This window comes from Schistocerca nitens, chromosome 7, assembly GCF_023898315.1.
Source record: "Schistocerca nitens isolate TAMUIC-IGC-003100 chromosome 7, iqSchNite1.1, whole genome shotgun sequence".
Lineage (NCBI taxonomy): Eukaryota > Metazoa > Arthropoda > Insecta > Orthoptera > Acrididae > Schistocerca > Schistocerca nitens.
In genome coordinates, this window is record NC_064620.1 from 165,640,098 (window position 1) to 165,650,864 (window position 10,767).

Below are 10,767 nucleotides of genomic sequence, written 5' to 3' on the forward strand. Positions count from 1 at the left end.
GGGACAATCCAAGTAAATACTTTCAGGGAAGACTGGTCGTACATTTTCGCTTCCTTATAATGCTACATGTCAATAAATATTTTCAGAAAAGACTTCTTAATATCTAGATTTACTTATATGTTTCAGAAAGGCTTTTCTTGCTATGGCCTGTCTGGATTTTATATGCTCGTTATTTCGTCCAGTGTTAACTATTCTACTGCCCAAATAGCAAATGGATATACTATTTTTCGTTTCTCATTTTGTAATCTGTTTCCGTCAGCATCAGCTGATTGACCGCACTACATTACCTGTGTTTCGTTTTGTAGGTGTCCCCTTGCTACCTCTTTATAAGACACTATCCACTCAGTTCAAGTACTTTTCATTGTCGTTGCTGTCTCTGACAGACTTACTACGTCACTGGCAGACTTTTACGGTCTTATTATTCCTCCCTTGGTGAAGCTGCTTCTCCCAGGTATTTAATTTCCTTCCAAAACTTCTCTTTAGTTTCCATTCCTGGCTGTTGCGTGTTCATATTGAAGCATGTGGGCGATACATTGCAACCTAGGCTCACTCCCCTTTTAACTACTGCCCTCCTTTCACGTCCTTTGACTCTCAGGTATCATTGTAGTAACCTTTCACTCCATGTATTTTATCCCTGATAATTTCATAACTGTCAAGAGTATTTCAGTTCACTTTGTCAAAAGCTTCTTCTAAGTCCACAAATCTGGTAATGGTTTGAATGCAGGTTTGTATTTCATCAGTCCTTCCTCTAAGATAAATTAGGCCAGTACCGCCTCGTTCGTTCCTACGTTTCTCCGGAGCCCAAACTGCTCTTCTCCCGTGTCGGCTTTTAGAAACTTATTACAAAATCACATTCCAAACAGAACGGCTTCGATACGCGATGTCTGTTCGGTGGAGAAAGGGAAGGGATTACTGATGCCAGTTGCGACGGGACATCCCTGCAGATGCGATAACACTGTGTCCCGGACGACGCAGCGGTTATCGCACCTGGCTAGCATGCAGGAAATCCCGGTTCGAGCCCCAATCCGGTACACATTTTCACTCGTCACCGCTGATTCCCGATGCAGCTGACATCAGTAATTCCTTCCCTTTCTCCCCCCTCCTCCTTCAGTTTACATATAATGTATCACATCTCCGGGTTCTGCATTCATATAAACGTTTTTTTCTTTGTCTTAGGAACAGCAGAAATGGTATTAGCTGCAAACTCAGCACCAAAATTGAGGACCATGTAATAGTCATAGTAAAGGTATTCTGCTATCTTGGAAGCAAACTAAAGCACGAAGTTTGAAGCAAGGAGGATTTAAGAATCAGAGCAGCACAGGTGAAGAGGGCATTTCTTTAAAAAAAGTCTACTAATATCAAACACAGGCTTCAATCCGAGAAAGAAGTTTCTGAGAGTATTCATTTGGAGCACAGCATTCTGTGAAGGTGAACAAGGGACAGTAGAAAAACCGGGAAATAAGAGAATGGAAGCTTTTGATTTGTGGTGATGTAGCGGAATGTTGAAAATTAGGCAGTGTTATAAAATGTATGTGGCGATTCTTGCCAGAATCGGAAACGAAAGGATTATTTGATAATAATAGTGGGCCAAATGAAACCAGTTGGAAAATTAGTGATCCGAAAAAGGGACTTAAATTATTCTGCTGTAGCGCAAATGTGTGGAATATGAAAATACATGTAATGTCCTTCCTTAACAGCATGATACCGGAAGCTAAATCGCTTTTCATTATGCTTGGCGACTAAAGCAAAAAGATGAGTTTTACAGAATGTGAAAATTTGTTGGGGTAACTGTAAGAATGCTGTTAAATCTCATAATTACTGTTAATAAGAACGGATCACCGCCAAGCATTTGCTACATTGGTGATAAACAGTTTGTAAGGATAGCGTAAGGGGAAAAGCAACTTCAGTCATTTGTCTGTCGGAATACAGGACGCAAAGAAAAGAACTAGCTTTTTCCAGAATGATGCAAAGCAGTCTCCTGACGTGAAGCAAAGTATGTATAATGTACAAAAGAGGGGAGGCTTGTTGTATCGTTAAAAAGTATATCTCACTTTAGGATATTTAGGGGTGACACCAACGTGAATTTTGATAGTTCCCGTACCCAACAACAGATGGCAACACTTATCTCTAAGCTTTCACATTTGAGGCTTAGCCCATTTTCCAGGGCATGTCTTCAATTGATCATATAACGAGTTAGTACATAGTTATAGAACGCTGACTAGAAAATTTATAAACACGAAAAAATTTTGAGAGTGCAGTTAAATGAAAGATTACAGAGATAAGTTCTCAACTACTGTGAGGAACTGGACAGAACAGAAGGAAATGGCGCTACAGCCACACTCTGTACATTGCTCTGAAGCCGCACCTCCATGTTAGTTTGTCTGAAACATGTGCAGACGATTTCTTCTTGTTCTTAATTTCTATCGGTGCACGCAACAGTTGTGTTAAATAGTAAGTCTTACAGTGCAATTGTGAGTAATACAGAAACAGGAAGGCATTGTCAGACGATTTTGTGGTCTTAAGTCCCTATTTGATCCAGTAATACGAGGGCTATTCGGAAAGTAAGGAAAGATACGTCGCGAAATGGAAACCACAGTGAAAATCAAAACTCTTTTATTTGCAATGGTTAGCTATACCTTCCAGCTACTTCTCTACACAGTCGCCGCTCAGACTTAGACATCTGTCGTAGCGTTGTACCAACTTTTCAATTCTCTCTTTATAGAAGACAGCCGCCAGTGCTTTTCGACAGTTTTCTACTCTAGACTGCAGCTCGCTGTGTGTGTCAAAATATTGTCTTCATAGCCAGGGGTTCATTTGAGCAGAGATCAAGCTTAGGGGCAGCCAATTACGGGCTGTATTGTGGGTGATCAAACACTTCCCATCGAAAACGCTGCAGGAGCATCTTCATTGCCCCTGCAGAGTGCGGCCGAGAACTGTCGTGTAGAGCCAACACCGACTCAAAGGAAGGCCTCGGCGCTTGTCGGTGACGTCACATCAGCTAGGCACGGCGAACGCCAGGTCTGTTGCAGGCAGAAACGCCTGGGCGTGCTTATCACTATAAATCTCTTATTTTTGGACAAAATATTTGGTATTGTTTTGGATTCTGCAATTTTATTTAGATGAAAGATTTTTCTTACTATCGTAAAGCTACAAATGAAGATCATAGTTCTGTATTACTGAGTCCTGTGCAAACAAACGTAGATCAATATGAGAAGATGCTTTGCCCCATTCCAAGATTCGGAAATTTGACATTCAAGTAGCTATATTTACTTGATCCATTTTGTTATCGAAACTTACCCCAACCCCCTTACAATGAACTCGTTTCTTTTATTTATTTATTTATTTTCGTTTTACATCGTCACTGGAAATGTGAACTAATTTACATGTGTAAATGTCCAACTGTGGCCAGTCATTAGATTACAGTCGTTTTCAACGAAAGGAATTCTGAACAGGAAACAAAATAGCTTCATACATCGAAAATACTGCTGAGCTTAAACTTTTTTAAACATGCACATTAGAAAAGATAAATATTCCCCTCTTGCAACTGAACGGAGAAACTTTATAAGATAAAAAAATGTTATTTGATAAAACAAGTATCTATCTTTTGCCTCTTCTTCTGTACTCCACCCCCTCCCCCCAACGTGTACAATCGCAAGATATTTCATTAACATTCAGTGCTCCTCACCGCATAGTCAACCAAGATACCTAAAGGTAAAGAAGCATGAGTTCTGTTGCTGCTGGATCATGAAGTTGTTTTTGTATGTCAATCCTTAAAACAGGTGGAAATTTAAGTTCAGGAGTACACTATTTGTTAAGAAGTGCAATGAATTGCACAATTAATTGATTGCAGAAATCTCTCAGCACAATGTGTGTTGGTCAACTACCACCAATAGTTTCACATTTTCCTGTGTCAGAGAGGGAGACACCACTATTATGAGTATGCCTGCGACAGACCTGGCGTTCGCCGTGCCTAGCTGACGTGACGTCACGAACAGGCGCCGCGGCCTTCCTTTGAGTCGGTGTTGGTAGAGCGAACCGCATGACAGTTACGTTATGTGGATTGCATAGCTTCAGGCGAAATCTTTCGCCAGGCCCTCGTACATGGCGGGAGACGCTAATTTCTAGCCATCTTTACGTTCTCACTGTGAGCTCAGAACTGAAAAGAGCGACATGATGCGATCGACGGACGTACTAGATACACTGCCCAGCGCACCTGTGCAAGCTTCATCAGAGTTTCACCGTATTTGCCATTTCGCGACCGATTGTTCCTTGCTTTCCGAATAACCCTCGTATAACATATTTCACCTCGTTAATGTAACTTTCTTTTTGTTATACGTTTCGAGTAACCAAGAAGAGAAGTATATGATATGAAAAGACTGCTTTCATAATCCAGCATTTACCTTAATACAGACTGGCGAAACTGATGCTCGGTCAGTGCAATCTTCACGAAACATCTGCCGAATCTGATTGGTTTCCAATCTTTCCTTCACATAGCGTTTGCAAGACAGATTAAAATTAAATGGCAGAAATAAAATCATTGCGGTAAATGTAGCCAGCGCAACTAAAATTCATGTATATAAAAGAAAATATCACTGGCACGATTCCACCTACGAATGAAATGTGATTACTTTTCATTTTACACTAAAATCAGAACGACTAGTAGACATGTAAATGATTCAAGATGGTATTTTTAGCAAAGCACTTCCACCACCAGAAGGTAATGTTTGGCCATACCAACATGGCAGACGTCGCCTTCAAGTTCGTGACGTCACGACAGCTCCCCTTATTATACCTCCGTGGATACCAGCGTACCTGCGTGCATGACTTCGCAGACGCGGTGTTGGTTGTCTGGCGGTGGCGGGGGAGGGGGGGGGGGGGGGCGTGGTGTGGCGATCGGGAAAACGAGGCTTTGCAGCCAGGAGCAGTGAGCTGGGACCGATGGTGCTCAGTGGCGAGGGGGTCATGTGGCTCGAATTTGTGGCGAGGCATCCTGAATTTGGGCATTGGTAAGTCTGTGTGTACAACGACTTCCATAGTGCAGAGTTCACTCAATTCTTGCGGAACTGATTAATTTGCCACGTCGTAATTTAGTGGCGCTTGGTAGCTGATTCGTGGCCGCGAAATAAAACCCCCTTCGTTGCTTGTTCGCTTAGTGTGAATTTTGGCTCCGAGAAACCCAGTTCTTGTCTGAAAGGTTAGATCGAACGAACTATTAACAGTTAGCGTGATTGTTCCGACCGAGTAAGAGTCTCTGTAAATCGGAGAGGAGCCGAGTTGAGTTGCTAATATCTGCCCGTTTCGGTTTCAAATGTGTGAAATCTTATGGGACTTAACTGCTAAGGTCATCAGCCCCTAACCTTACACACTACTTAACCTAAATTATCCTAAGGACAAACATACACACCCATGCCCGAGGGAGGACTCGAACCTCCGCCGGGACCAGCCGCACAGTCCATGACTGCATCGCCTCAGACCGCTCGACTAATCCCGCCCAGCGTTTAGGTTTCGTAGTCCACGCTCGACAGTACTTCTGGAATTATTTTCCTATCCTACCATCTTGTTTAGTGATACCCATAGTGCGTTTGTACGATAACACGTTCATTCAGCTTTAGCCATCTCGCTGAGCGTTGTATAACTGCGGCAGTGTTGAGCGTGCAGTTGTGGCCCGGACTTAGACGCGGTCGGCCGGTGTGGCCGTGCGGTTCTAGGCGCTTCAGTCTGGAACCGAATGACCGCTACGGTCACAGGTTCGAATCCTGCCTCGGACAAGGATGTGTGTGATGTCCTTAGGTCAGTTAGGTTTAAGTAGTTCTAAGTTCTAGGGGACTGATGACTACAGATGTTAAGTCCCATAGTGCTCAGAGACATTTGAACCATTTTGAACTTAGACGCGCCGTTGATCCGTTCCAGCGTCACCGGCAGTGTGGTATACCGCCTTATGGGACTCTTGGACCGTAATGCCTTCGCAGCTGTGGTTCTACAGGCTACGCCGGCCTGAACCATCTTCACCGAGGGGGTCACTGCTCGCCAAGTTATGTAATTGTACGTAAATTGAAGGAGGAGAGTGTGAGAAAGGAAAGGAAAGGAAAGGAAAGGAAAGGAAAGGAAAGGAATTACTGATGTCAGCTGCATTACGCGGAATCAGCGGGGACGAGTCAAAATACGTACCGGATAGGGATTCGAACCCGGAACCTCCCGCTTACTAGGTAGTTAGGTAATCACTGCGCCTTCCGGGACACACTGTTATCGCAACTGCGCGGAATATCTCAGCATGCCTCACGGCCGGCCCACATTCCCACCGAGCGCCACCTATCTACAGCCCCTGTCCATTTCTTCCACATTCGTTACCCTGAGATTCCCACAGGAGATCTACATCTACATCTACATCTACATGGATATTCTGCAAATCACATTAAACTGCCTGGCAGAGGGTTCATCGAACCACCTTCACAATTCTCTATTATTCCAATCTCGTATAGCGCGTGGAAAGAATGAACACCTATATCTTTCTTTACATCTACATCCATACTCCACAAGCCACCTGACGGTGTGTGGCGGAGGGTACCTTGAGTACCTCTATCGGTTCTCCTTTCCATTCCAGTCTCGTTGTTCGTGGAAAGAAGGATTGTCGGTATGCCTCTGGTTGGGCTCTAATCTCTCTCATTTTATCCTCATGGTCTCTTCGCGAGATATACGTAGGAGGGAGCAATATACTGCTTGACTCTTCGGTGAAGGTATGTTCTCGAAACTTCAACAAAAGCCCGTACCGAGCTACTGAGCGTCTCTCCTGCAGAGTCTTCCACTGGAGTTTATCAACTCCGTAACGCTTTCGCGATTACTAAATGATCCTGTAACGAAGCGCGCTGCTCTCCGTTGGATCTTCTCTATCTCTTCTATCAACCCTATCTGGTACGGATCCCACACTGCTGAGCAGTATTCAAGCAGTGGGCGAACAAGCGTACTGTAAGCTACTTCCTTTGTTTTCGGATTGCATTTCCTTAGGTTTCTTCCAATGAATCTGTCTGGCATCTGCTTTACCGACGATCAACTTTATATGATCATTCCATTTTAAATCACTCCTAATGCGTACTCCCAGATAATTTATGGCATTAACTGCTTCCAGTTGCTGACCTGCTATATTGTAGATAATGATAAGGGATCTTTCTTTCTATGTATTCGCAGCACATTACACTTGTCTACATTGAGATTCTATTGCCATTCCCTTCACCATGGGTCAATTAGCTGCAGATCCTCCTCCATTTCAGTACAATTTTCCATTGTTACAACCTCTCGATATACCACAGCATCATCCGCAAGAAGCCTCAGTGAACTTCCGATGTCATCCACAAGGACATTTATGTATATTGTGAATAGCAACGGTCCTACAACACTCCCCTGCGGCACACCTGAAATCACTCTTACTTTGGAAGACTTCTCTCCATTGAGGATGACATGCTGCGTTATGTTATCTAGGAACTCTTCAATCCAATCACACAATTGGTCTGATAGTCCATATGCTGTTACTTTGTTCATTAAACGACTGTGGGGAACTGTATCGAACGCCTTGCGGAAGTCAAGAAACTCGGCATCTACCTGGGAACCCGTGTCTATGGCCCTCTGAGTCTCGTGGACGAATAGCGCGAGCTTGGTTTCACACGACCATCTTTTTCGAAACCCATGCTGATTCCTACAGAGTAGATTTCTAGTCTCCAGAAAAGTCATTATACTCGAACATAATACGTGTTCCAAAATTCTACAACTGATCGACGTTAGAGATATAGTTCTATAGTTCTGCACATCTGTTCGACGTCCCTTCTTGAAAACGGGGATGACCTGTGCCATTTTCCAATGCTTTGGAACGCTACGCTCTTCTAGAGACCTACGGTACACCGCTGCAAGAAGGGGGGGCAAGTTTCTTCGCGTACTCTGTGTAAAATCGAACTGGTATCCCATCAGGTCCAGCGGCCTTTCCTCTTTTGAGCTCTGATTTCTCTTATTTTATCGTGGTGATCGTTTCTCCATATGTAGGTCGGTGTCAACAAAATATTTTCACATTTGGAGGGGAAGGTAGGTGTATGGAATTTCGTGAGAAGATTCTGTCGCAACGAAAAACGCCTTTCTTTTAATGATTTCCAGCCCAAATCCTGTATTATTTTTGTGAGAGGGTTCTCCCATATTTCGCGTTATGGCAGAACGTGCTGCCTTTCTTTGAACTTTTTCGATGTACTCCGTCAGTCCCACCTGGTAAGGATCCCACACCGCGCAGCAGCATTCTAAAAGAGGACGGACAAGCGTAGTGTAGGCAGGAGGTCGGACGTACTTGTGCATCCGAACGGCTGAAGGTGGATTTATTTCCCATCTAGGCTAATCAATTAAATGAATGCAAGGTGTCTTTTCTTTTGGAAGTGTCCGAAAGTATAGACACCACGCATTCATTTAATTGGTTCGCCTATCTGGGAAATGGATCCACTTTCTTCAGCGCGGATGCTCAAGTACGTCCGACCTCCAGTGGGAATCTCAGAGTAGCGATCATGGAGCATGTCCCGATACAGGCACCAAACATTCGTGTAATTACGTAATTCTAATCCGTTAACTGTTTCATGTAACTGCGGCTTTCCTCATTCGAAAGGCCTGAGCGGTCAGTGGAAGACGCCACTCACTAACTTGTAGTTGCAATCTAATAGCTCTTTCATGTAACTGCTGCTTTTCTCATTCTAAGGGCCTTAGCGGCCACTTATTCTATGCCAGTTTGGTACCCCTTGTTTTAATAGTGTAAAATGTTTTCACACTTGGCCAAGTCTATTTTTAATTACTATGGGAAGCTACTCCTGTTGTAAAATTCTCATTCTTTTGGTTTAGTAGTTTATTTAATGTGGCAGCCCCCTCCCCCTATTTCTTTTAATGTCGGGCCGGTAACTGCACTGGCTTTGGAGTCCTCGCGCTTGGTTTGGCCACAGTTGACTGTATTTCGTAGGCGCAGTGCCTACATGCAAACAGATTGTTTTTAGTTAGTCCTTATTCTGTCAGGTCATCGCTCTGGTGGGTTCTGTTTACTGTGTTGGGTGCTATCAGTCAAATCTTATAAGAAAAAAAGCATATAATCTGCAATGCGTGGCTTAAGCCTCGTGCTTACGGGGTTTGTCTCTGCAAAATATTCTGGCCGCGCGTTGTTAACTGTGCCTAGTCTTGCACGACGTAGAGCTCCTTGATACTGAACTTTCTTTTCTTTTAACAGGGGAAAAGAAAAGACCGCAGCGCCAGATATTAAATTTGTTTCTTCACTCACTGAATTCTAAGGTTATCTAGGTGGCGATATGTAGGCAGAGCCTTGTCATGACCTTTCATATGTATTTTTTTTTTTTAATTCTAAAGTTCAGGCTGTTGGGCCTTAGTTTCAAAGGCAAGTTTGTATCGTTCTTGTCAAAGCTAATGGAACATTTATTTAACTTATTTCCTCCCGTAAGTGTTATCTCAAGCGATACCCTTTGTTAAAATATACTGTCTGTTGCTTAAATGAAGATATTTGGTCGTAATTTGGCATTAAAGGTTTCCAGTTCATGAGGTTGTCTATAAACAGTTGTAATTTGATGAAAAGCTCTGTTTCATTTTAACACTTTTGTTGGTATCCAAACTGTTGTTTTCTTTTCATCTGCTGTTCAGTATCATTGTTGCTGGTCTTAGAAATTGTTGCTCTTAGCATGTATAGAGTTTTTTTAACGTAATAAAGTTTGTCAAATGGTGAATGATATGTACTTAAAACCCTGGCCCAGTTTTTTCGTGTGTTTGAATTTGCTTAAGCCGCACTCTGAAAGGTGACATTTCACGCACCCCTTCGGATGAGACTGTGTAGCGTCAGATTAATGCATCGACGAAACGAATCGAGGCGAAAAGCAGACGTATGTCACGGTAATCTAAATGAGGTTAACATTAATAATAATTACAATGTCTAGTGGACGCTGCATAATCTGAAAACGCCTAGTGTCATGTTATCTCTGGAGTGAAACGGGTCATATTTTGTGTCACGGAAAGAAACCAACCTGCTTCTATAATTTTCGAACAGGAAAACTGTCCCGTAGTGAGCAATTGTTTCTAGTAGCTGCAGAGAGAGAACTTTCTCCAGTATGACGCAAAATTCACAACTTCGTACAGTAATGACATTTTTACTATACAATAGTATTTCAGTACCAGTAACACTAAGTACAAAGGAAGGGCAGTGTGGCGTACTTACGTGACGTTGTAGGGCTGGGCACCACCAGCAGTAACATCGCCACTACTGCAGCCGCACCCCTGAAACAACACCAAAAGTCAAATTTATTAGCTGATTCTTAAAAGCTTTACTAACGTTATCGAAACACGAACATGAGCTAAAAAAAAAAAAAAGAAAAAGCTGAGCATCAGTGAGGCAATATTTTTAAATGCCAATTCTCGCTCATCTCAACAAGTTATGCATTTACGAAAATCAGTTTTTCTCCATATATTTGATGCCATTTATAAAGACGGAGCAACTCCATTGAATGCAAGACCAGGGATATTACGAATGGTGATTGTGTAAACTTTGTTTGCTTCTTTTAGTTCCTGGAGTGCAGACATTGTAGATAGCAATGATACATCGACGATTTATTTCATCGCCCAGGTTTTCGAAGTGTCCTTTGACTAACACAATAAGTGTTTCTTCTTATCTAACAAGATAAGATGCCTTTGTATAATTGAGCCACTGCGATGTTGGCATTGGTTCCTTGTAGGGCTAACATTCTTTCATAATTGAGG

The 10,767-nt window shown here is 42.9% G+C and overlaps 1 protein-coding gene across 3 annotated transcripts in view; it reads right to left on the minus strand.

The window, feature by feature from the left end:
* The window catches only part of LOC126194725 (collagen alpha-1(IX) chain-like), a 419,736-nt gene extending 409,453 nt beyond the window's left edge, over nucleotides 1-10,283 (minus strand). For all 3 annotated transcript variants that reach the window (XM_049932976.1, XM_049932975.1, XM_049932977.1), the window contains exon 1: nucleotides 10,229-10,283. In XM_049932976.1, the coding sequence (XP_049788933.1) occupies nucleotides 10,229-10,265 (37 nt within the window). In that variant the 5' untranslated portion in view covers nucleotides 10,266-10,283. The remainder of the gene's footprint in view (nucleotides 1-10,228) is intronic.
* Nucleotides 10,284-10,767: the final 484 nt, after the last annotated feature.